At 44.8% G+C, this 26,382-nt stretch overlaps 2 protein-coding genes across 8 annotated transcripts in view; one reads left to right on the forward strand and one right to left on the reverse strand.

Annotated features, from left to right (window-relative positions):
- Positions 1–2,117: 2,117 nt before the first annotated feature.
- On the forward strand, positions 2,118–12,854 carry FAM228B (family with sequence similarity 228 member B; the record flags this gene model as incomplete). Its single annotated transcript, XM_080615935.1, has 9 exons — positions 2,118–2,207; positions 3,498–3,593; positions 5,654–5,761; positions 6,295–6,414; positions 7,577–7,651; positions 8,333–8,530; positions 11,595–11,672; positions 12,518–12,605; positions 12,709–12,854. 9 exons carry the CDS (start codon positions 2,118–2,120, stop codon positions 12,852–12,854), a joined length of 999 nt encoding a protein of 332 aa, XP_080472061.1.
- A 3,295-nt stretch (positions 12,855–16,149) lies between these two features.
- The window catches only part of ITSN2 (intersectin 2), an 84,128-nt gene continuing 73,895 nt past the window's right edge, over positions 16,150–26,382 (reverse strand). For 3 of the 7 annotated variants that reach the window (XM_080616179.1, XM_080616178.1, XM_080616181.1), the window contains 11 exons: positions 24,854–24,975; positions 23,874–23,980; positions 23,110–23,293; positions 22,173–22,271; positions 21,833–22,000; positions 20,780–20,992; positions 19,965–20,086; positions 19,375–19,457; positions 19,125–19,208; positions 18,690–18,863; positions 16,150–17,621 (listed from right to left, as the gene is read on the reverse strand). In XM_080616179.1, coding sequence (XP_080472305.1) covers positions 17,464–17,621; positions 18,690–18,863; positions 19,125–19,208; positions 19,375–19,457; positions 19,965–20,086; positions 20,780–20,992; positions 21,833–22,000; positions 22,173–22,271; positions 23,110–23,293; positions 23,874–23,980; positions 24,854–24,975 — 1,514 coding nt within the window. In that variant the 3' untranslated portion in view covers positions 16,150–17,463. Of the gene's footprint in view, positions 17,622–18,689; positions 18,864–19,124; positions 19,209–19,374; positions 19,458–19,964; positions 20,087–20,779; positions 20,993–21,832; positions 22,001–22,172; positions 22,272–23,109; positions 23,294–23,873; positions 23,981–24,746; positions 24,976–26,382 lie in introns of those variants that run through there. The other 4 variants (XM_080616180.1, XM_080616182.1, XM_080616184.1 and 1 more) reach the window with 4 other exon arrangements.

Here is a 26,382-nt window from a genome sequence, read left to right on the forward strand (position 1 = left end):
TTTCCTTCTGTCCTGTGAAAAGAAATAGATGTATAAATGTTCATTCCCCTTCCCTTTTATATTAGAAAAAACAGATCTTACTGCATTTGGAATGTAGAGTTGCCACAGAAGTAATGCTAGGCTTCAGACAAGCAAAATAACAAAATAAAAATCCTAAAAAGAGAGCAGCAGAACAGACCGGGAGGGCTGGGAGTCGGTGAAATGGTCACCTTTCTCAGAAAGGCCATTAAAGTCCAGTTACATTTTTATAGTGTAAGTATTTTATGGCTTCTTTTTTTCCTGGTGTTGTGGTTTAAGCCCAGGCCGTAAATCAGAACCACGCAGTCTACTTCCCCCCCCACCCTTTCTTCCCCCTCCTGGAGGGACAGGGAGGAGAATCGAAGGAATGCAACTCCCATGGGTTGAGATAAGAACAGTTTAATAACTAAGGTATAACACAAATCACTACTGCTGCCACCAATAATAATGATAAAGGAAATAACAAGGGAAGAGAATACAACCGCTCACCGACCGGTACCTCGCCCCCACCCCACAGCATTCCAGCCCTTCCGGGCACTCTCAGTTCTACATCCCTGGGCATGACGTGCTGTGGTATGGAATACCTCTTTGGCTAGTTTGGGTCAGGTGTCCTGTCCCTGCTTCCTCCCGGCTTCTCCTCCTCCCTGGCAGAGCATGAGACTCACAAAGTCCTTGGTCAGGCCAGACATTTGAGCAGTAACTAAAAACATCAGTGTTATCAGCTCTGTTCTCAGGCTGAAAGTCAAAAACACAGCGCTGCAACAGCTACTAAGAAGGAGAAAAATGACTGCTGCTGCTGAACCCAGGACACGTGGCATTTAATTTTCCTCTCACTAAGGAAACAGTCCACAGTGAAAACACTAAGAAATGAGATAGAACTTGTTACAACCAGCAGATCAGAGCAGAAACAGGGGGGTAATGGTTGGGATTTCTGGGCCAGGCTTGACCTAAACCAAACATTATTTTACTTCCAAATGGTCAGCACTAACATGGTTATTGTTAGACCTCCGGGTCACTGCGGCACTACGGGGCTGCCGTTTGGGATTAAACCTCACATTTCTGTTGTGTGATGGTATCTCTGGCAACAAGAGAAGTGAGATACTGATTAAATCTTCAGGTAGCAGCATGCATCTCATCTGGTTTACTGCAGTAAAAAAAAAAAATACACTGCAGACCAACACTTCTGTTAGTGCTGTTGTGCTCGAATCATAACTGATTAGTAGAAAATGTGTATTTTCTTATCACTGGAGTACAGCCATATCGTACACCAGATTTCAGTTTCAATTTTAGTTTCATTAAGTCAGTATTATACAATAACGTATGAAGTCTTGTAATAGAATTTAGTGAGCTAAAGCTGGATATACCTTGCGGCTTTATTGCTGTGTAGTCCAGAAGGGTTTATTTTACATGAAGGTATTGGAAATGACATTAGTATTTCAGTTAAATACAGCTATCAGGCGTGTTATAAAGTCACCAGACAGAGTGTTTATTAGTAAGCGCTGAGCAATGAGGATGTATTTGAATTACAAACGAGGAATGAAGGAGTTCGGGGGTCGTGGCCAGACGCCAAACCCTACACGAAGCCTGGCGGAAGGCGGCGGGGCTCGGCGCGGCAGGCTCACAGTCCGGGGCAGTGTACCCGGGTTGCCAGCCGGGCGGTTTCCGGTGGTTCCCACTGCCCGAACGAGCAACCCTCTGCCGCGGGGGCCCACGACCGCCGGCCCCCCTAACGCGTTTTCAAGGCAACCCCAGTGAGCCCGACTGCGCCTGCGCCCCACGTCCCATCGCGCTGCCAGGGTGCTGGGTGTCGTACCCTCCCAGCTGCTACCTCACGCGCGGAGGAAGGCCCTCGGCTCCGCTCGGCGCGTCCTTTCGGGAGCCGCGCTGCCTCTCACCTGCCCTAGAGGCCGGCTGTCCTCGCTCCTGATTGGCTCATTCACCAAGGTGCTCCCTTTTCTGATTGGTGGGAAGACCTACGCACGGGCACGGACGCCGGTGGAGGGCGCCAAGGTCCGGGTTTCCATGGCAGCAGCGGACGCTCGGCGGCCGGGCGCGGAGGGACCCGGCCGTGCCTTTAATCGGCCTTTGTCAGCGACGCTATGCCTCACAGCACTGGCTCCCACCGCAGCGGCTCCCCCCACAGCTACGTGCAGGCTGCCCTGAGGCCTCCCGGTGCTTCACTGGACGTGGTGAGCAGACCCCGGCTTGGGGATGCCCGGAGTGCTGCTGCCTGCCCTCGCCTCCCCTCGGCCCGGCCCCTGAGGCGGCCCGGCCTCTCCCTCTGACCGGTGCTGTCCCGTCGCTGCCTCCGAGGTGGAGGGGCCAGGCCCGTGCTGTGGGTCCTGTGGATGCGTGCACCTTATCTGTTAGTTTGACTTCACCAACTGCGAGGTTCTGTTCATAGAGCTGCCCTGCTTGCTAATCTTGGTTCACTCCTCTCACTTGGTCCTGGCACCCGAGGGAACTGGAGGGGACCAAGCCCCCAGTGAAGGCAGCCAGCTGTGCTCTCAAAGGGTGACATCCGTGTGTGCTGTCACAGTGACACGTGAGTCTACAGGCATGGCCCACATCAAGGCTTTTGTCAGAAAGAGGCCTTTGAGAGGACTGAGGCATGCGTGAAGTTGCTTAGTTTTTACCACAGAAACAAAATCTGTCTTGTCAAAGCTGTTGCAAAGGCTTGTATTTGGGCTCAGACTGTGAATTTTAGCAGATGGGTGTTTGAGGGAGAATGTTCTACTCTACTGAACAGGCCTCATGAAGCAAGAGAAACCTGTCTTTAAAAAAAAATAATAAATTACTGATACAAAGCGATGCTGCTGACAGCAAAGCAGGATATGGGTATATCTGGCAGGAAATTTTAAGCAGGGTTATTCTCAGCTTTGATCATATAAGAACAAATGTCCTAACACAGAACAGCCAACCTGCTCATGGGGTGTAGCTTTTGCAGACTGCAGCAAAGTTAGATAAACTTCAGACCTTGATTTAACCACCCAAGACTCTGGAAATCCTTTACTGTATTTCTGCCAAAGCATGTGATTAAACTTTAAGACCTGTGAAGCAGGTGGTGTCTAAGTGGGCCCTGCCTTTGTCAGCAATGAAGGGTTGGTATCTCCTAACAGGAGTCCAAACAAAATGGAAAAAGAAAGGATTAAGATTCAGTGGCAGCTTGAGTTATGAAGACTGGTGGGAAAAATTGCAGCTAGAGACTTTACCACGTGTTTCTTCAAGATTTCTTTAAAGCAGATTGCTACAGCAGGCAGATTTTCCTGTTTGATCTGTTCCGTCTCTCCTGGGGTCCCAATTGTCCATGTGAGCAACTTGTGCTCATAGAAGAGCTTGGTCTTTCTTTGTAAGATGGATGAAGATGGAGTTCTAATACTAGACACTGGAACCAGATGGAAAGGAGGCCAGTGAGGGTTTTTTGTTTGTTTTGCAAGTGTAGAAACGATTAAAATATACGTTTTTTCCTCATTATCCAGGGATTTACAGCATCCTTATCTCAGAGCAGAAGTACTTTGAGTGGAAGGACATCTGCAAAAGATGGCTTGAACCTGAAGCCTGTGGCATCTTTGCAGGTAGGGAGTATATATTGCTCATAGGAAGATACATTGAGTTGTCTAATACCAAATTTGTAGCACCTCAGGTATCCGGATGTTCTTCAGTTCTCACTGTTCGTCTGTTTATTTGATATCAGAAATTAGTTCAGTGCTAATCAGCGTGCTGTTGCTGTTATTTAACCATGTAGGTAATATAGTGCACAGCCTCCTTTAATCAGTCATTGCAGGAGGCAGAATAAACTGTTGGAATACTTCCCCTGCTGTTCAGAGATGATGAGGTCAGATATGCTTTACAGCATTCCCTGGAGCTTAGTAGGCTTGGGCTGTCTGGAAAAAGAGGAGATTGTTGTCAGAGCAGGGGACTTCTCACAGGGAACGCCAGCCTCCATGGCAGGCACAACACTCTGCAGAAGCTATGAGGCACACATAGACAAATAAAATGTCTTCATACCCAGATGGAGGGAGAAAGGGTACCTGCTCTCCAAAGCATGTAGTAGTGTCCTGATTGTAAGCCCCTGTTTTATTCTGCATCTTTTGTTTCCTCTGTACAGAGAAAGCAGAAGATCATGTTAGAGGAAGTGCCTGCCACAGTGCTAAGTCTTGTACTTATTTCTGGGTTTGGAAGCTGTCTTACAAGAGCTGAAAAAATACAGCAGAAGATTGGGATGTTGTGACCTATTCCACTGCAGATCTTTTTGTTTACCTTGTGTCTCATGGAAGAATCCTGCAAAGTTATGCAGGAGGGAAGGGAAGTCCTTCATACCATTTATATTATATAGGCTTTTGTCCTTGCTTTGGCTTGTCCTGGATTATGTGGCAGAAGAGAGAATTTTTCTTTCATAGAAGCAGTTGGAGTGAAGGCATGAGCTTATAAATTTGAGGAAGGAAAGTTTCAAAGCTTGACTGGGTGAGACACTGAGCAACCTTGTCTGAGAGGTTGTCTGCTCTTCAAGCAGGCAGTGGGACCAGATCACCTCCAGAAGTCTCTTCCAATGAGTGCTTTCCTGGGGTTTTTGACTCAGTCACAAAAGACAGGAAAGCATTGGTGTGAGGAGGCAGGAATATCCAGGCAGATGTATCTGTTAGTGCTTAAAAGCAGGGATTATGAAATGAAACAAACTGAGATGTAGATTAAAGACTTAACGTTGAACCAATGATAAGTGATTTGAATCTGCAGTGTAGTGAGGTCTGTTAAGAGTCAGTACCACTGAAATGCCGGGTTGGATAGAGTAAAGTCTTAAATGTTGTCTTGTACAAAACCAAAATGTTGTTATTGTCTACACATTCAAAGAGTCTGTAGACTCTTTTAACTAGATGTTGCCAATAACTGAAGAACAGATTTGTTTCATAACTGAAAGGTCTGGCTGAGGAGTGTGGATGTCAGTATCTGCAGAAGTAAGCTCTTATTTTGGTTTACTCTTTACCTAAGTGATTTTGTGAATACAACATTTCCTGTAAGCAGTGTGTCTCTAGTGAATCTGGAGGAAATCAAGGTTTAAATGGGGGTTCCTCTAAAGGGCATTTTGCTTCTGTGCTTCTTATGTCTCTCTGTTATAAATTGATCCACATATACTGCTGCAAGTACAATAGAGGAGGGGGAATTTTCTGGCTGGAGCTGAGAGTTAGTGCTTCAGTGTAAGCTTCATCTGATAGATCCAACTTTAAAACCCACTAAAATTCAGAGATCCCTATGATGGAATGTGGAGATTCTTTGAAAGTGACTTTTATGTAATTGAAAAAAGCACAAAGGAAAGAAGTAAAAAGTCAGGAGCTAGAATTTGATAGTTCTGAAATATTTTCAAAGCTGACAAGGATTCTGGAATAATTTGTGAGTCACTCTTCTCTGAAACAAAATGTACTATCATCCATTGATAATGGAGTTGAGGACAGAATATCAGAGGATCTGATACTTTATCTCTCTGTTTAATTTTGTGTGATAGGAAAATGCTGCTGCTATCAGCAGTTAGAATTCCTTTAGAGATTTGTTTCATTGTTTTGTGGGAATTGTAAGAAACCCAGGGGGTTTGCCATTTATACAACAGTTTTATATGCTTTGAATATTTTAATGTTTCTCCCAGACTAGTCCAATAATCCATAACGTGAGTAGCTCAGAGACTCCATGGTGGCTACCAAGATTTATGTGCCCAAGACCTGTGGGAAAACGTGATCAGCAAAGTCTTTGGCAGGTGAGTGACTCTCAGCGTTCCTTCAGCTGTAGATTCTACTGTGAAGACACATGAAACCAGTATCTGTAACTGGGATCCCAGGACATTTGGGTGCAATTGAGCTCCTGTCTTGAAACAGTCACCCTAATACTAATGAAGTTCTGGGCAGTGATGTGATCGGTTGGTCTGTGTGTGCTCCAGGACTGCTGTCCCCAGCATGTGCTTGGATTCATGTATGAGTCCTCCTTAGCAAGAACTCTGTGCTTCAGTCTGTCCCCCCAGACATGCTCTGAAAATTGTATTACAGAAAGATATGTGTGCTCTGTCCTTCCTGTCAACCTGTTGTAGATTGAGTCTGTCTAGTGTGAATTGTTCGTCTAGTGTTCAGGTATTACATGAATCAGGCAGTGAGGTGTGAAGATGTTAGATTTACTTCCTACTGTTCTATCCCTGTTTGTAGCTTGATTGTGGAACCTAGATGAGAACCTGATTTGTGAGAAGGTTGACTTTCTTTGCAGACCTTTTTCTTTTTTTTTTTTTTCACATTTATCCAGAAGTTCTCCTCAGCATCAGCAAAGAGCGGCACAACAGATACTTTTGAGTGCAGAAGAAATTTTGAGAAGAAAAGTAATACTGAAGGTTGGCTAACAGAGAAACACTTCAGCTGTGAGAAGGTATGAGTGGAGGAAGAAAATGCAATGGAAGGTGTGGAGAGAGGAATGAAAAATGGTGATTTGCAAAATTCTGTAAAATCTGAGATATGTTTGTTGTTGAGAAGGGAAACAAAGAACTCTGGAAATAGCAATCCAATGGGTTTTATCAAGCCCTTGCATCCTTTTGAAGCAGGTTTATTGAATACCATGCAATTTGGTGTGTGAAAGTTTCCCATAACACCTTAAACGAGCTTATGACTTGTTAGAATCATGGACTTAAAGAACAGTCAGGGTTGGAAGGGACCTCGAAAAATTGTCTGGTCCAACCTTTTATGGGAAAGGGACACTGGAGGAGATTACCTAGCACCCTGTCCAGCTGCATCTTGAAAACCCCCAGATATGGGGACTGCGCCCCATCCCTGGGAAGCTTGTTCCAGTGAATGGTTGATCTCGCTGTAAAAAATTTCTTTCTCATATTGAGATGAAACCTCTCCCAATGCAACTTGTACCCATTGCCCCCTGTCTTCCCCATATGACTCCTTGTGAAGAGAGAGCCTCCATCCTCTCTGTAGCCATCCTTTCAGTACTGGCAATCTGTCATGAGGTTCCCCCAGCCTTCTCTTCGCCAGGGAGAAGAGACCTAACTCCTTCAGTCAAAGGAGACTCCTTTGGTTCTGTAAGGATTCTTCAGATGTGTATCAGCCTGAAGGAAAAATTTTCACCTGTTCTCTGATGTGTGTTCTGAGTACATTCTGCTCGTAGTTCTCAGCTGCAGAGATGTCTGTGTCTCCCTGGTGCTGCGGCCAAAGAGGGGAATGGTCTGGTACCACTGAGCATGTACATTACAGTTCTTCCAAAACTCTTCTGTTGCTACATTTAACCTAACTGTTCAGAGCAAGTCTGGCAAGGCGAGGTTGGATGGGGCTTTCAGCAACCTGGTCCAGTGGAAGGTGTCTGCCTGTGTCAGGGGGCTTGAAACTAGATGAGCTTTAAGGTCCTTTCCAATTGAAACCATTCTACCATTCTATGGTTCTATGATTTGCCTGCCTGTGCTATCCTGCCAGCTGGGTTATGGTATAGTGTGCCTTTAATTACAACACAAGTAATTATTTTGAATTCAAAAGTAATTGTAATTCCTACTGCTGCTTTTACTTCATATGGGGTTTTTTTGATGTTTTGTTAGGCAGCAGCCGATCAAAGTCGAGACATCATTGTTTCTGCTCACTGCATCTTGGACAGAGAAAATTATTTTGTGAGGGTAAGAAGTGGTATCTCTTTTCTCATTTGCTGTGTGCTTTCCTGTATGTCAGTGTTTTTTCTCTCCATCATTGATTCATGAGAAAACATCAGTTGTCTGTATTCTTGAAAAACTAAATTTAGAAGTACAAGTTTCTGGCCTCTTCAGTCTCCTTTGGATAGGACTGTAGTGGTAATCCTAAATACGAGCTTGGGAATCATCTGGCTTTGGTGATTTACCTGCTGCTTTGCACCTAACTTTTGTTCTGTGAGTGTGATTAGATGGTGACAGCCTGGGAATAAAGGGCAGGAGGGCTGATCTGATCTAGCAGGTTGTCATTGCTACAGGGAGAAGGTCCTTCACCTGCCATCTTATTTTGCACAGTCTTGGGCTTATCAGACCCCCACTCTGAAGTGATTTCAGCTCACAAACCTGGTGAGAGAAAGTGAATGGTTTTCTGCCAGTCTTACACTATAGCTTAAAAAATGAGAGTCTGAATGCCAGAGCTTGTTCCAGGGAGAGCTTGGAAACAAGTGGTGGGAGGTGGAGAGAGGGAGGAGCAGAAAGAAGGGCTGGCAAACAAGGCTTTCGCAGCAGTGACCAGTCAGATCAGGTCAGCCAAGCTGCCTGGCTTCATCCATGGAATCTTCAGTGTGGTTGGCCGATAGGTTGCACGGGCTTTATTTTCCATTTCTTGCTTAGGACGTGGACAGATATTTGAGACACAATGAATTCTTAGATCTGAGAAAGAAGGAGATGCTCTACAAGAAATGGCTTGAGGATGTTTCAGAGCCACTGCTGCAGAAAATCGAGGACAAAATGGACAGCAAGTCAAGTGAAGAAATACGGAAAAGGAAAGAAGAACAACTCTCTCTCTATTTAGACTACTGTAAAAAGAAGGTATCAATGAGAAGTGTATTCCTGTCATGGAGAGGGTTGCATACAGCGGGTTGTGGGCAAGACACATGGATTCTGTAGTTCTGTCTATTTCAATGCTCATAAAACTTGGAGTCACTGCAGGAAATACTTGTTGGCTTTCTTGATTTTGCCCTGAATCTCACTCCACTGTGGGGTACCAGATCCCATGACTCAACTTTCTTCATCTCAGGAATGGACATAGAGCAATAGAAGCAGTTATATAATTGGCCACAAATAGTATTTTATGTAAAGCAGGCTTTTGTTGTCAGTGGAAACCACTGCACAGAGGAGTTAAGAGACTGCAAACAAGCTTCCCATCCAGAAATGAAAATGTTGTGGGAACTGTGTTGTTATATGAGAGCAAATGTTCATTTCTTCAAAGGTCTGATGTGAAAGACCCACACATTTAAACTGCATGTGATGACAAAGAGCTGCACCAGTCTTACTGCTGAAGTTCTGGGATTTAGGAAATAACGTTGGGTGTCCTGTACATATCTGGGTCTACCTCGGCCCATCTCGCAAGCTTGTGTGGCGGGTCAGGACTTTGCTGGGTGTCCACCAAAAGCAATGGATGCTGTAGTGGGATGTGTCCTTCTCACTGAACAAGCACAGCACCAGTGATCAGCTTCGTCCTTTTTTCCTTGCTCTGTGGTGCCGGCTCTCTCATCAGCATGTCTATGAAGCAGACTAAAGCCCATCAGATAAACAGGGCAATTGATTTGCATAAGCTTGCATTAATTGTGGCAGTATATGATAGATTGTGCAAAACTTAAGACACTTTTGTGGTTTTGTTACTGTAGTGACTTCTGGCTGTGCAGTTCCCTACCCCTCTGTTTTGTCCATTTTCTCTTGCTCTCTTCACTGCTATTGGGCTTCTCCTTGTCCTGTTCCTCAGATCTTCTCACCTTCCTGTGTCTCTGTCACTGGTCCATTCCCTCTATCCATATCTATTCTTCTTCCTCCAGTTGTGCTTCTTGCACTCTTCTTCTCTCCAGACAACCGTTTTACTCCATCCCCAAGTCTGTCACTGTTTTGTCCCTTCTGTAGACTCCCCAGTGCTGTGTCTCCCTTTCCTTGTTGCTTCTGATGACTCCTCCAAGTTCTCCACTGTCCTTTGCTTTCCAAAGGTGCCTTCTCCCCCTTTACTCCGTACTCGTCCTCTCTAGTAACACTCTTTCTCCTCACTGTCCTTCCAGGTTCCTCCATCTCAGTTTTTCTGTGAGTTTGCATTTCTGCCTCCTTTATCATGCCATCGCAGCCTTCCTCCTTTACCTTCTTTCCTTGACTCTCCATTGTTCCAGTGACCTCATATATATATTTTTCCTTAAATCTGCCTCCTTTTCACCCCCATTCTCACCTCCTCCTTAACTCCAGTCCCAGGGACATGGTCTGCAGATGCATGATGAGGTGGTTGGTCATAGTATGAAGATAGCAGCAGCTCTACTTTCTTTCTAGCACTGGCAGAGAAGTGCCACACTGCAGCCTGCAAGGCCAAGGAAGTTTCTCTGGCCTGGCTTGCTGCTTTGTTAGCCACAACTCATCTTTTGGAAGTCCAGGATATTGCAGGTGTTGTGTGCTGAAATGCTTCAGAGTAAGAGACCCTTCTGACTCATTTTTCACGAGCAGGCTATTAAAGAGCAGGCTTCCTGCCAAGGGGTATGTGAGTCACCAGACATCAACTGCAGAAAGGGATCAAACATGGGTGTGCTGCACAGCACTAAGCACAACTGAGATAGCATATACTGTAATGGAGTGATGTGTAATAATAAACCAAAGGGTGGCACTAAAACCCTGCAAAATGAGGGATGTTAATGCTTAATGGGAGATGGTGAATGTGGCTGCTGCTTTCACTCTGGGGAACTGCCAGATCCTGGGGAGCAGAAGCCCCTGCAAATGCAACAACATTCCTACTCAGCAGTAGCTGAAGCCCCATGGAGCTGCCTGGGTGCTCACTGAGTGTTTGGGAGCAGCACAGGCACTTGAACCGTGGCTTGCTCACCCATGTGAGCACCTTCAACACAGTGACATCTTAAACCTACTGTAGAGCCCACATTGTTTGATTTGGACTCATCTTGCAGTGCTCCTGAACTGTTTAGATTAAAGCATGGTTTTTCCAATTCTTGACTTGCAATCACATCCACAGATTGCCAAAAAGAACTGTTTAGGGCTTAGATCTGAAAGACCAGGGGCTGAACATTCCCTTCCTTCCTGGGACCCCTGAAGAACTGTCTGCACAAGAAAGCTGAAAAACTTCATTTCCAAGGTTTTGGAGGAATGGCAAGAGTATTAGGGAGAAGTATTTGATATATATGCTTGCCCTGCTGTTACTGTTGTTAGAGTGCCACTTATGGGTTCTGTTCTTTTCTGTTGTTGTTTTCTCTGTTGTGTTTTTTTTGTTTTACTTCTGTTTTGTTTTCTCCTCTGTACAGCTCTTATTTGATGCAATTTAGGTAAGTCCTGTCTTATTGGCTGTGAACAGTGCATTATAATATGAAGATGAACAGTTGCAATTTACCTTTCTCAGCATCAGGCTTGGTCACCGTGTCAGTCAACCTCAGTCTCTGTTCAGCTTCTTGATGGCCTGTTTGATCTGGTATTCTTTGGTCCTGGCATCAACAGTGGATGCCAAGTGGTGATACTGGCTGTTTCCCTGCTAACTCTGGTCATAGAGAACCTGAACTCAGCCTCTTTTTAATATCTGTTCCCATCTCTGTCAAAACATTTTCCCTTGAGCAAAATTTCCTTTTTCTTGACTGCCCTAGCTGTGGTTAGCATTTTAGCCTGTAATTACGTCTGATGCTTCGTGAAATCATTTCTGATGTATTCATGCCTATAATAAATTAAAATAGACGGAAGAATTTTCCTGTTACACTTAAGTCACCTTCTTTCTGAGGTGCAGTGTGTGAAAATTCAGGATTCCTTTTCTCCACTACCCCTGGTGCTGCATTCGTATCACACCTGGGAGTGTAATACCTGAGCTGGCTGCTGTCACTGTTTTATCACCAATAGCCTATGAGACCTGAACCAGTACCTGCTTCTCCCACAGGGCTGTGTGATTTTGGATGCTTATGACCCATCAGAATATGACCCATTCTTCCTGAGGACATCTACAGACTGGCAGAAGGTGTGATAATTATTTATACCATGAGGTCTAGGGGTACTTTTTGGCCAGCAGGAAGTTAATGGCTGGAGAGGAGGCAGAGTGTGTTACTGATGTGCTGCTATGGGGCTGGCATAGAGCAACGTGTTACAGTTTTATTAACTGAATGAATATGGGTCCCAGCTCCTACTGCATTTAAGCCCAAGTGCGTTTGAAAATGTTTTTCACTGGGAAATGGTTTGGATCCATACTAAGCCCAGACTTGGAGGCATAGTAGGCAATGGCAAGGGGGGAGGTTTGCTTTCCCCATCTCAAATTCATTGTGGCAGCGTGAGAAGCATCCTATCTAACAGGGGTTGGTGTGTTCTCAGGCAAGCTGCATGTCTGCTCTGTAGGAGGCAATCTAACAGTTCAGATGATCTTTACAGAAGCTCACTCAAATGCACCAAGGGCTAATAGAAGAGTTAGGGAGCACTTGGACACAAATCCATGAAGTGCAGTTCTCTAAATCCCTTCTAGATGCTGTGAGCCCTCTACAGCCGTGGGGATGGAGCTGATACTTCATTGCAATGTGTGAACCCCTGCAGGGTTCATCAAGATCAAATGCCTCCAGATCAGATCTCATGCCTATGGTCTAACTCTGTGGCACAGTTGTTGAATGCACTATATGGCCTGCCCGAGGATCTGAGAGGCTCAGCATTTCTGAGGCCACTCAAGTCTGCCACCTGTTTTTACCCATAAAAAATGAGGTTGATGCTCCTTCCCTGCTAACCAGTGGTATCCTGACATTTACCCCTGACTTTGGTCTTTTGAGGCTGACAAAGTGCTTGTGTTGCTGCATAAGCATGACATAACTGTTTTTGTCACAGGTTTCAATACCAGCTTTACAGGATCCTCTGTTAAGAGACATTCAAAGAAAGTTTATTGAGACAAGCATTATCAAGCAGTGCGAGACAGGTACTTTAAACAACTGGTATCCCTTGAAAGTGTTTCATATTAGGGGGGTGCCGTTGCTTGTGATGGTAGGTGCTCACACGAGGCACTTGTTACTTCCTGCCAGGAAGACCATGCTCTACCAGAGAACTGAATAAACTCAGCAGAGAACTGCCACTGCTTCCTTTGAGCCGGCAGCATATGGATGCAGTTGAGTGGCTGAAGATACCACACACCTACATTGCTAGTGATGTTTACCAAAGAAAGAGGTAAGAGGTAATGTGGTGTTTATTGAGAGGCAGCACAACAGGTACAGAGGATGAGGCCTTTCCTTCTTGGCTGCATAGAAAACTATTTGTTAAAACTTTAATTTCATAGTGAATTCTGCTTTATTGTGTATTTCTCTTGAGAAAGAAGTGTTGGTGAAGGGAAAAGCCTTCAGGGTGCTTTACTGGAAGATCTGAAAAGATTTGATTCATACTTGCCTTGGGTTTTAGGGTTGGTTTGTTTTTTTTCTATTAGTTTCTGGATTTTGGGAGCAGTGGGAGGTCATACTTGTATCACAGACTGGTGGAGGTTGGAAGGGATCTCTGGGGATGGTCTTGTCCCTTGCTAAAGCAGGGCCATGGAGAGCCAATTGCCAGATACCATGTCTAGGCAGCTTTTGAGTATCTTCTAGGATGGGGACTCCACAACTACCCTGGGCAGCCTGTGCCAGTGCTTGGTCAACTTCTCAGTAAAGAAGTGTTTCCTGATGTTCACACATCCTGTGTTTTGCTGTGTGCCCATTACACACACACAGTATCACACACAGTGTGCTAGAGATTGGAAGGGACCTCAAAAGATCATCTAGTCCAATCCCCCTGCCGGAGCAGGAACACCTAGATAAGGTTACACAGGAATGTGTCCAGGCGGGTTTTGAATGTCTCCAGAGAAGGAGACTCTACAACCTCCCTGGGCAGCCTGTTCCAGTGTTCCGTCACCCTCACTGAGAAGAAGTTTCTTCTCAAGTTTAAGTGGAACCTCTTGTGTTCCAGTTTATACCCATTACCCCTTGTCCTATCATTGTTTGCCACTGAGAAGAGCCTGGCTCCATCCTCATGACACTCCCCCTTTATATATTTATATACACTAATAAGGTCACCCCTCAGTCTCCTCTTCTCCAAACTATAGAGACCCAGCTCCCTCAGCCTTTCCTCATAAGGGAGATGCTCCACTCCCTTCATCATCTCAGTTGCCCTGCGCTGGACTCTCTCCAGCAGGTCCCTGTCCTTCTTGAACTGAGGGGCCCAGAACTGGACACAATATTCCAGATGCGGTCTCACCACGGCAGAGTAGAGGGGAAGGAGGACCTCTCTCGACCTACTGACCACCCCCCTTCTAATACACCCCAGGATGCCATTGGCCTTCTTGGCCACAAGGGCACAGAGTTGGCTCATGGTCATCCTGCCATCCACTAGGACCCCCAGGTCCCTCTCCCCTACACTACTCTCTAACAGGTCATTCCCCAACCTATACTGGAACCTGGGGTTGTTCCTGCCCAGACGCAGGACTCTACACTTTCCCTTGTTATATTTCATCAAGTTTCTCCCTGCCCAACTCTCCAGCCTGTCCAGGTCTCGCTGGATGGCAGCACAGCCTTCTGGCGTGTCAGCCACTCCTCCCAGCTTAGTGTCATCAGCAAACTTGCTGATTACCTCTGGTCCTGTCACTCAGCACCACTGAAAAGAGCCTGGCTTTGTCTTCTTTGTACCTTTCATACACATTAATGAGATTCCCCCTGAGCCTTCTCTTCTCCAGGCTGAACTGTCCCAGCTTTCTTGGCCTTGTCTCGTATTTGTTCAACCAGTGTCCTTTGACCATTGAGTGTCGTGGTTCAAACCATGATGCTGGTTCTGCAAAGGAGTGGCCTGTGCTGAGGGAGCTAAACACCACTCCAGAAAGTTGTATCCTATAGCTGAGCTGAGAGGTTGCTTTTTGGCATACAGGATGGTTGGACTCAAAAACTAGAGCATGGATGTCTAATGGTGAGCTGAACTGGAGCAGCGATGCAGCTGCCTAGGCTGAGAACACTAGGGAGCCCGAGCTAGCCGGTCCTGACGGAGAAGCAGTTGGGATCAGAGTGGTTCTATTTTTTTAATTATCATGCTTTTTTTTTTACAGTCCAGGCTCTGATTCACCCCTTTGAAAGCTCTCTGGTTCTGCCATTGCAGTACACAACACTTAAGGGAACTCCTGCTCCCCAGTGACAAGAATATCAAAGGTGACCTGAGAGCCTGATGTCCTCATGAGCCAGGCGCACTCTGCCCCTCAGCCCCTGCCTTGGAGTTTTGTGGTTTTTACTAGCCCAAAGCTTTACTCCAGCAGGAAAACTGGTCACAATGACAAACATTTCCTGGAGTGACTCAGTGTGGGAAAGAGCTAGTGCAGGAAGCTGTGCTGGGCCCCAGCAGCCTTCGTGCTGCATGGACTCCAATAGTTTCTACTTCTGTTTGTTTAAAGGCGAAAAGCCATCAGCCACGACAGAGACAACATATGGTATCATCTGTCCTCCAGCTGATTGCAGCGACACGCACAGCCATCAGAAGGTACTGTCTTCAGAGTATGTTGTTATCTCCTGCCAGAGCAAGAGGGAACAAGCCAGGTCTTCTGGCAAACTGCAATAAACTCGTCTCAAACACGTCATTCTGAAGTAGTTACTCAGCAGCCAGAGAAATATTTGAGACGTTGATCCTGTTATTTCCAGCTCCAGTTCATCCTCTACAGGCCAAACCCTACTATTTTAGGAGGTTTAACTTAGGGTCAGTTCTACAAGGACAGTCCTGATGTCCTCTGGTTTATATAGTGAGAGTCTTCTCACCAGTTCATCTCCTTTAATAAAAAAGGTTAGAAAAAGGTCTGGTAGGCCCCCGACTCTGCATGTTATCCCCAGCTCTGAGACTGCTGTATTTCATATGACGGGAAGTGTGGTGTTAGCGCTGGGCAGAGGGAATGGCAAAGCTTGCACAATTTTAGCTGCAGCTGTTGCAATTTTTTGTGAAGCTGAAAGACCTCACCTTGAGATTTAAGAACAAACCCTCTCTTGAATGAGAAGGAGGCGCTCCTGGCTATGTGCCTCATCAGCAGATGTGTGCAGAAGAGTGGCTTAGAAAGCACTGATAAGGAAATAAAGGTTTGGTTTTGTTTGTTCAAATCTTTATCAGAACTCCCATAGCGAATATCTTGCAAAATATTATTTGCAAAATAATGCTAGGCTATACTAACAAGGTTTCAAAGGACTTTCCCCTGGAGGCTGTGTACAAGCAGTAAATCAAACTAACATACAGATGAGTGTCCTGAGAAGGCAAGAATTATGAGGGGAGACAGGAGGAAAGTGTTTTGTACAAAGCAGAGCTTTTTGGAGAGCCAGTGCTGAGCACCATGTACTGTCAGTGCCTGCAGATGGGTTTCTCTCCTGTTCCAGTGTGGTGACTGCACAGCAGCTCTGGTGTTGAAACCTGAGAACAGAATTCCTCATGGCTTGTACGAGAAGCTCCAAACTCCCACTGTACAGACACAGACTCTCAAGAATTGCCAAGATTTAGTTTTATTTAGAATTAGAAATACTGAACCACAGAAAACTTGTTAAAAGAAACAGAGGTCGACTCAGCCCCGTAACAGGAGGGTGTACAGGCAGCAATCGGGTGTGAAACTGTCAGATATCAGGAGGTGCTGCTGTCCCCATGGAAGACAAGGGCCCACATTGCTCGGAATTCCATGCTGTGCTTTTCCAACAATGCAGTTTAAGGAGGCAGTAAAATGGTTACAATGTATCAAACCCTTTACAAACAAACTCTTCTTTTGCTTAACCATCCTTGATTTTGATGCCAAGAGAAAGTTTCTGCTTTCAAATAACCTCGTTTTACAGATTCATACTGGGGTGACAGCTCCTCCCCAGTGAACCCTTTCAACTTGTAATAAACTTTTCTTGAATTTAATCCTCTAAATTTTTTCTCATTATTTCACATTCCCCTGTAAAATAAAATATACTTTTTAAAAATCACTGCATCAATAAACATCTGTAAACAAATTACATTAATAAACTTATATTTTACTCTCTATATACATGTTGGCAATGTCAAAGCTTCAAGATTCACTTGGAGGTCTGCAAGACCAAGGAAATGTACACAAATAACTTACATTTAGGAAAAAACCAAATGCTGAAGAGTATTTTGCCACATTACTGTGGGTCACAGTATTAAAATATCTTTTTTTCTAGTTATTCTTCACAACCACATTGTCTCAGCAGAGAATGAGGAACTGAACCGAAGCAGAAAGAAAAATCAAGTAGCAGTTACTGATTTCAGTGCAGAACTAAGTCAAGTAAGGAACTACACTTGATTCTTAAAGAATATACAAGGTAACAGAGTATCCAGTGCTAAGGCTTCTTCAGCGTTTAATCTTTAAAACTATCATCCTGAGACGGGAAGATTCCAGTGGATATCACTTTACAGATTTCAAATGGAATGATTCTAGTGCTGAGCTTAAACCATTCCTCAGTCTGGATGTCAGACTAAGTGGTAAAATATACATGCGTCTTGATGCCACATTTCTACTGAATACTTCTTATGGCCCTGAAAATGGAAACATTGGCATCCAAACCCAAGATATTCCAACCTAAAAGGCACTGAGCTATAGAACTGTATATACAGTAACATTTGTGTTTGCATAGATCAACAACAACTTTGAATGCTGCAAGGAGCTAAACACAATCAGGAACTAAGAGGAAATATGGAAGCAGCAGAAATTTTGCTTAATAATCAGTGTGGGGCAAGGCATCTTTTACAAAAAAGCTGTTGAGGCCATCAGCTTCGGTTGTTCTTCATAAATCAAGAAAGTGTTCTTAGAGGAGTGTTTTCTGGTCAAAGAGCTGCAGGTCGAAACGGACCCACACTTCACCTGTTGGAACTTCATGCAGCAGTAAGTGCTTAGTTGTGGGGCCTTTGCTTTCTTGTTCTGTTCTGATTTTTGCAACTGGAACTTCAGTGCGACCCAAAAAATCTGTTGGCCAAGCAAATAAGAAATTTCATTAAGCAAAGACGTTAAGCTTAGAAAATCTGAAAGTGTCAGGTTAAGCAGCAATGTTGTGTAGTAAATATTTAGTTCCAGAGCACTGACTAGCCCTCAGCCCTGTGTAGATCAGCCAGGTCTTTTAATACAGAATTAGGATGGAAAATATGCCTTTATGTCACGGTTTGATCTAAGGCCTTTAGAAATACAGTTCCCTTTCAGAAAGACAATTTCAAATGTTCTCCTGCCTTAGAGCTGGAAGGTCAGAGATGATGGAACCTGTGTACAAGTCAGCTGTGATGCTACAAACACAGCTAAACCCCACCAACTGTATTGGCTCAACCGACTTTTACTTAGGCTCATAGACTGTTCTTTTCACAAGAACAATGACCTCGAACAATTACTGCCACTAGTAGGTTCACAGTCCTATTCATAAATTATAAATCCTCTTTTGTGGCCATTTCATCTTGGCGGGTGTGTGTGCATTAAAAGGTTTATCAAGAACTGAAAAAACTACAGCCTTAGCTGTTCAATGGGGAGAAGCAGCCTAGCAAAGTCATGTTACCGCACAGGAGAAAAGACTGAGCTGTAGTTACATGCAGAGTATCCCAGGTCAAGGCAGGACCGTGCAAATGTGCAATAATCAACTGTGTGTCAGAGCTCTGATAAAGCACTTAACCTTTTGAAGAGTACTAGAAGCAACTGGCTGCCAAAAACATGTTCAAGCGAAAAAAGAAAGCTTATGAAGCTCTTGCTGTGTAAATGTAACCTAGCACCTTCTTTCTGGGCACCTACAGTGAGAGAGGAAAACTTCTGCTTTCAATTTCTTTGTATCCCCAGTCTCACATAAATAATTCTGTGTCCAATACAAAAGTGGGATCAGACTTGCCCACAGCTGTTTGCTCCGGAAGGCTACTGAACCTCTGAGGAAGGAGGTGTTGTTTTTACACAACATTTCTCAGGAAGCAATCACACAGGCTCTTGGAACTGCTGGCGAGGAACTGTGTAGCCCAAGGCACAAAAAGGAATTCCTTTCCTGAAACAAATGTCCACACTTACCATCAGGTGAGAACTGATCCCTGTCAAACATGGTGATACACAGGACATCCTGATAAAGATCCTTGATGAAGAACTGGCAGTTAAAGTTCCACTTGGGGTTCAAGGTGTCTTGCAGGGTCCTTGTAGTGTAGCTCTGAGAGCCCATGCTGATTTCACAGTATGGGTTGCTTTTCCCTAGACACAGAACAAACCATGAAATACCTCTGAGGTATAGAAACCTCCTTCCCCATCTGGATGCTGGTTGGACACACATCGATCGATACTGCTGTCCAGAAGACGTGAGGAGGGCAATCCCTATATCCTACAGCAGCACAGAGCTGGCTTCTCACTCACTCCTCTGAAGCTAAATTAATGGCTAAATTGTTCAGAAGCCGTAGCCAGCCTTTCCATGCATTTCAGGAATAAAAGCAATTTGACAGTATTTCCTTCACTTACCATTGGGCTTACAGGCCTTTAGTTCTGTGGCTTCAATCACATGCACCATCAAACGTCCTATTCCTGAGGTTTTCTGTGAGCGAGCTGGGAACAAAGAAGTCAGAAACAAATGGATTTGCTGCAACTGTAAAAACTGGCATTAGATCAGAAGAGGGAGATCAGATCCTACACAGACACTCTGGCACCCTCCCGAAAGGCCCTGCCCATGTGTCCACATGGATGAGAGGGAAATACAGAATGTGGCAGGTACCTTGATAAGCCTTTTCACGTTTCTTCTTCTCAGTTTCAATGTACTGCTCGGATGCTGCTTTGATTTTCTGGACCCAGGCAGTACTGCAAAGAGCAATCCCTATGGTCAGGGTCATACCACAGGCAGGAAATTCTTTTGTGTCAGCAACTCTGCCCCCATCTTTTTTGACACTTTTTTCCCCCCACTGTTTCAGAGGCATCACGAATCAAGCTAGTTTAAAGACTAAAGTAATGGAGATTTTGGATTTAAATGAAGTAAGTGGAACTGCTGGTTTATTGAAGCATGCTGGGTTATACTAAAGACTGACCAGGACTGGGGAAGAATCCTATGGGATGCTGGACTTTGCAGCCCGAGTCTTCTGTACAACTGTAACATCAAGGAGCAGTAGATGTGAGTGGAATCCACTGCACAAGCAGAACAAAAACCAGAGAAAACTTGAAACTCAAATGAGAGGCAAATGAATTTATTTCCTAACCAAGAGACTAAACCCTGTTCTTGAATGCAGAGATCCCCTGTGTCTGCCCACTGGAAACTCAACCCACAGCCATGATCAACAAGTTTCAGCTCTGCTCTACCTTCTCACTACTCACCGCTCATTAATGTTGTCAGTTTTAAGCGTGTAAACTCTGTCAATGTGCGATATGTGGAAAACTGGCTCATCGCTTGAAGGGTCTGTGGGCAATTTCACTAGGACTTCGTTAAGGAAAACAGGCTGAAAGAAGAGCAAACATCACTGTGGCAGCATCACTCTGACAGTAAGTGGAAACCCTACAAGGATGTTTAAATACACTGTATTACTGCAGGGAAAATGAAAGTTGTAGGACACAGGATGAACAATCAGATCTCCTTGTAAAGGATGTGAGAAGAGACTGAAAGAAAAACTACTCAGGTGGTACACTCCATTCTGTCTTCCCTAGATGGAGAGCTTTGTGAAAGGGGCAGGACTGTGTAAGCAGAGCTGCAGTGTGGTGTTTGGAAATCCTGGAATCTCTCAGGTTCCCTGTTGGAAAGCAGCCCTTAAACTTATCTCCTCAGCTGCAGAGTCTGGAGAACACGCTCTGTGTAGACACAGGAATTAAAGTTTTGCACCTTTTACTAATTTCTAAAGAAGGACAGGTATTTTCTTGTGGAACTTGTGCAAACTTAAGTCAAGGTTCCTGCTTCTGAACCCAGCTGCTCAGGCATGATACTATTTCTGCCCTTTCACACCAAAATGGATGGAAGTGCTTATTAAACTAGGACACAGCAGCCTGTCCTTTTCCAGGGACTAAGCCAATGGCATGCATGCCCATAGGACAGCAAACGATCAGACAGGGCCAGGCAGCTAATCCTAGCAAGGAGAACAGCATTCCTCATCGGAATGCCAGGTTCCACTATATCAACATGACCCCCTTGATGCACTCACCATCTTGTACATTTTGAACTGGGAGTTGGACTTGGGGCTGAACAGTTTATCAGAGCCAGAAGATACAAACTGTTTAACCATGTAGGTGAGCAGGAGGAAGTCATTGAAAAGGAAGCCATACAGCTCCTTACTGCTCTTGGCCTTGTACAGCTTGCCACTGTGCAGGAGTTTCCGTGGTCCCAAGCAGTTAGTGAGGGAGTTGAACACAGGTTGCTAGGAAAGATAAAACCCATTAGCAGCAATAAGTTAGTGCAGAGATCAGTTCCTGCTCCTCTTCACAGCAGAGGTTGCTCAAGCTGCTCAAAATGCTCTTCTGTTTTGTTTCAGGAATTTAGTTACAAATGAAGAAAAGAGAAACTGTCTTATGATCTGTCATGCTATCAGCACTACTCCCAACTTAAAGCAGTTTAAGCTTTACCAACACCACACACATGGGTCTGACTGGATGAAGGCATTTACCTCATGGCACTTTTCTGTTGTCCAGAAGCCTTGTTTAAGAAGAGCCTGCAGAGTCTGCAGTCAGGTCACCTCTTAAAGGTGCATGACTAGGTGATGGAACTAGGACAGACCCTTCTGGCCTGTCAAGCCCTGGTTCCTTATGAGCCAGTGAAGAACTGTCACAACATCTCATTTTGAAGGCTGCCCTGAAAGGTACAGGAGCCTGAACCCCACTTATCTATGAGGATCTGGCATTGAGGGCTTCTGTGACTTTTCTCCATGAAGGAAAACCTTGGGAAATAGACACTACGTGAAATTCAACCTAGTAACACCTGACGCAGCATGAACAGAACTTCAGAGATCAGTTATTGCTATTCCTTTAATGGTTTTAATGGTATCGGTTTTGAGATGATATAATCAGGATTTCCCCACTGCTAAAATCTTGCAAACCCCAGAGCTCGTCACATTTTGGCTGTGAGCAGAATTTAATAAAAGCTTCTCTGCCAAGAGCTCACCAGTGGATCACGCTCCAACAGGAGATGTGAGAAGGACTCCCATTCCCTCCCCAGCCTGACTTGGAAAAGTCTCTGCCATAGAGCACATCAACACAGCTACCTCAGCAAGGCCTTCGCACTGGACATGGGACTGAATCCATTCCAGCCTGTCTGAGTTCTCCTTCTCGCGCACCCCTTCGTTAACTTGAGAGCACAGCTCCTCCGCACGCTCCAAGGCAAGTTTGAGGTTACTGTGATCCGGGTGATTTTCTGGAGTGTTCTCTAGAATCTGGTATGGATCAAAAAGGGAGAAAGCAAGATAAAAGCAGAGGTAAGCACAGGTAATAGTCCTCTGTGCTCTCAGAGAAATCCCCATAAAGGGACAAGGCTTTTTTTCTGCTTTTGCTATCAAGATCAAACTCAAAAGCATTCACCCATAAAATCTTGCTTAGGGTACTCACACTCTTTATGAGCAGAGGGTAGCGGGTTATTCTTTGCATAGGTTTCAGGAGGAAACTGGAGAGGGGCATTCCTTTGCAGCGAGGGTCCAAGGCAAGTTTCTATGGTGCAACCCAGATATTTTACAGAGACACTGCATTAGTGATCAAGAAACAGCTGCCTCACCACACTAAAAACTGTCTAATCAGATTCATTTTTCCAGACATTCCAAGAAATCTTAGGTTTTTCAGTAAGCAAGCAACAGTCATATCTAGAACAAACAGGAAAGCTGTCATTGTACCTGGACGCTTTGCCAGCATAAGGCGTAGCGTCATTGTTCATGCAGAATCATTACATTCAAAACTGTTCCAGCTTTTATTTTGGTATTACAGGCTCCACTCAGGTTGAAAACAAAACAAAGCCATAAAAGAAACAAATGACTCATGTCAACAGTTCTGGCATCTCTGCTTTCATGGCCTCAAAGCCACTGCATCAGCTGCAGCATGGCAGCAATTTCTTACTTACTCCTGCTGTGTGCCTGCCTATGATGCTCATGGCACACCTCTGGCCCCAGCTACGGCCCCACTGCTCAGACACATTGAATTCCAAGTGCATTCAGAACAACAGCTTTTTTATTTCAGCTCCACAGACTCTTACCCCTTCTGCCAGCATGAATTTTTGGAAAGGTGCATATACTGGCACCATAGGTTTGTGGTGTTAGTGTTACACTGATGTAACAAGCAATGGAATGGGAAATAGAGAAATAAATTAGCTAGAAAGACAGGTATATAAATAAAAAGCACACACAGTGTTATGCATGGTCATCACACGAATACATCTTGGCAGGTTCTTAGCTGTTTTTACAGACTTTTCTGGGTTATTTTGCTCCAGTCAATGCTGGTTAAATGGGCTCCTGTTATTGAGGAAATGGGAAGGCACAAAAGCTACTGAATAAGATACCTTTAAGTAGTCTTTGAAGTCAGCATCTTCATCAGTTTTCTGCTGCAGCAATGAAGCTCCATTAAGCTGGCAGCTGCAGAACCGAATGTAGGCCTGCATGTGAGACAGCTCTGCTGCCAAGATATCCCCGATCATCTGCACTGGCATTTTTTCTCCTCCTGTTTTCTTACGCACTCGCAAGGCTCTGAAGAGGAAAGCAATCATGATCCAACTTGGCTGCCAAGTCTGCGAGGCCTAAATCAAGATCCTCACAACATCCACCATGCGAGCCAGTGAGGTGAATTCCCTCCTGTGGCACGGGCGCTTCCAGGCAGCGCAGGGTCCAGCCTGGACCCCTAGGCAGTCACCGGCACAGCCCACTGAGCCTGATGGGGTCCGTGGGACTGAGACGCTATTTCTGACTCAACTGGCATCAATCTCTATGTTCAGCCAGCACCCCATTTCTATGAATTATTAGCCACTTTGTCTCTATCTTTACAGAACAGAAGGTTGCTTTGCCAAAAAGGGGGAAGAATGCCTCATGTGCACATGCTTTTTCTGTAGGCTGTGTTTCTAAGTTATTACAACAAATATGCATCTGTTCTTGCTGCTTATTCCTTCCCCCTCTCCCCTCCTCATTTATTTAGCTGTTCTGAATACATGCATGCACAGGAAATAATAGGCAAGGACAGAAATAGTTACTGTAAATGCAGAAAACCTCCTGGGGAATGAAACAAGAGAATGAAGATGAAGAGGAAAATATGAAAATGCAGATATGTACTCACTTCAGTAGCTTTGTATTTGACATGATGAGTTCCTTCCAGTTAACAAAGATCAGCCCCATTTCTCCTTCTGTGAGACAGCCTGAATCAGCCATCCGTTTTTGGAAAACCTGCAGCCAAAAATCAGAAAGGTGAGCAGCTCGTCAGAGGCGAGAGCAGCCCAGTCTCTTGGTCAGCCTAGCAGTGATTTTGCTTTTTCTGAATGCTCAGTGTCCAACTTCTCCAAAGTTACAAGCAATCCCTTACTGGCACTTGTGACAGCTGCTGCTAGTTTTCCCAAGTGTGTGATCTCATTCTGACACTGGCATCAGCATCTGCAAAGCAGGGACAAGCACTAGAACTTGCAGGCAAAAGAGCATTCCCTTGATTGTGGAGTCAATTGCTACACAAATTCCACTTAGGCATCACTCCATCCTCATCCCCAGAGCACTCGCAGTCAAACCCATGTGCAAAACTACAGCTTCGTCCAGGGCCTCCCAGTGCAGTACCTCTGGGTAGCAGAATTCATATGTAACTCAGTCTATTTAACACCTTCAACACTTCACCACCCAGCTGATTTATATGGAGAAGTCACGTCAGATACCCATGGTCACCTAATGCTGGCCAGTTCCTGCCCTGCCTAGTGAGGTGCTCCTGCTTCCAGAAATAAAACTGGAGATGAAGGGAGACAATAAACTTTCATGGTGCTTATACAGCTTGTCATGAGCCTATGCAGCTTTGCCAGACACCCTGGGCCAGCCCATCACCTGCACACTGAGCCCGAACAACTAAGAACAGGACTTTGAATATAGGAAGAACCAACAGCATTCACAACGTGGTGTTTTTGCCTGGTGGACAACCACGTAACATGCACTAGAAAGGGAGGTGCTCACACACCTTTCTTCCTCAAGCCTTTCACAATCCATGAGAATCCTTTCATTGTTATTCATCAGGACAGAGGTGGGTTTTTTTCCAAATGCATTTTCACATCCAAGACATCTCACCTCTAAGACGAGCTGAAGATCATCCATATACCTTTCTTCTGTCTGAATGAGCTCATGAATGTAGCCCTGCCTTTTCCTCTCCATCGGCTGCATAGTGTCAAGGCTCTGGAGATCAGCACACCCTACAAAAAGAAAGCCAGTGTTTTAGATCCCACTCAGGCCATCAGATCTGATGAATTAACAAAACTGCATCTACACAGAACAGCCTGTGGTTCGGCCTACACACACAGCCAAACCCTGTCTGCAGCAGGAGTGGGTTTCAATACTGAGTGCTGCAGTGATCAACCTCCTCCCCCTTTATACTGTCTTTCAGTCTGTCACCTTTTTATTTCTTTGAATATCCCTTGCTCTTGTACTGTGGTGCAGAATAAGAATTCCCAACTTCCTGCCCCTCCATTTGTCTCACGTTTTTTCTCATTTCTTCTCCTTTTCTGCCACACAGTTTCAACACTGATTTTTCTCTTGCCTTATGCAATGTCTCCTGGGAGATGAAGTCAGCTAAAATGTGTCTGGTTCTGATTTAGGACATTGCCCCTTTGATCTCCACCCTATTTCTAAGGTACTCTGCTTTGGTTCTTAATTTAGGACACAAACCACCAGTACAAACTTGTAAAGTTAGAATGCATGACACTACAGTTGTACAACTTTTTCTTCTCATTTAGAAACAAAATGAACGTGAAACACATTGAATTACTCTCATGCATCAAGTGTGAATAGTCACAATCATGCACAGAACACACAGACATTCAGCAACAGGAAGCCCGAGTTTTCTGTAGTGATGCACAGACCCTACAGCTTCACGCTGCTTTGTCTCTACTCAGACATATTAGTAAGCATGACAACAATGTTTGAGACTTGGTAACTGAATCAAAAACTAGTAAAAACAAAGTGATGAGTATGTTTAGGTGGGTGAAGGAGAGCATAGGAAGTCAAACTCTCATCCCTGTGTCAGCCACTGCATGCAAGCAGGGTACTGCCAAGTAGCAGGGTGGGGAAAAATGACAAACAGAAGCAATTACAGAGCATTTAAGGGCATCCAACTACAGCTTGATGAGATGGCTTCAGGTTGTAATACAAAGTGAACTGTGGCCTCTGCAGAGAGCAGGAACCACATCAGAGGGACTCATTTAGATCCAGTGTTTGTAGAGGAATGGTACTTTCTGAAAGCTTACAGGCGTCCTGGAAGGCAGTGTAGCAAGAGGGGCTGTAGGTCACTGACCCTTGTCACCCTAACACGTCTAGGACACTAGAACTTGTATTTATTCTATTAACTGGCAACACATAAATCTGCTTATGGGAAAGGCTGATCTAATTAATGAAATTAAAATAAGTAATCAATTTTGGCGGAAAAAACACCAAGAAACACTAAAGATTTAGCTAAACTTGATGTCATAGGGGCCTAATAGGGAACCTCACAGGCTGCTGCACCGGCATCAAGCTGCTCTGAAGGACCAGCAGCCTTCAGCAGATGAGAAACACTTGTCAGATGAGCTTTACGATACCATTCGAAGTATTTTAACAGGGAAACG

The sequence above is a fragment of the Psittacula echo genome (assembly GCF_963264785.1).
Source record: "Psittacula echo genome assembly, chromosome: 4".
Classification (NCBI taxonomy): Eukaryota; Metazoa; Chordata; class Aves; order Psittaciformes; family Psittacidae; genus Psittacula; species Psittacula echo.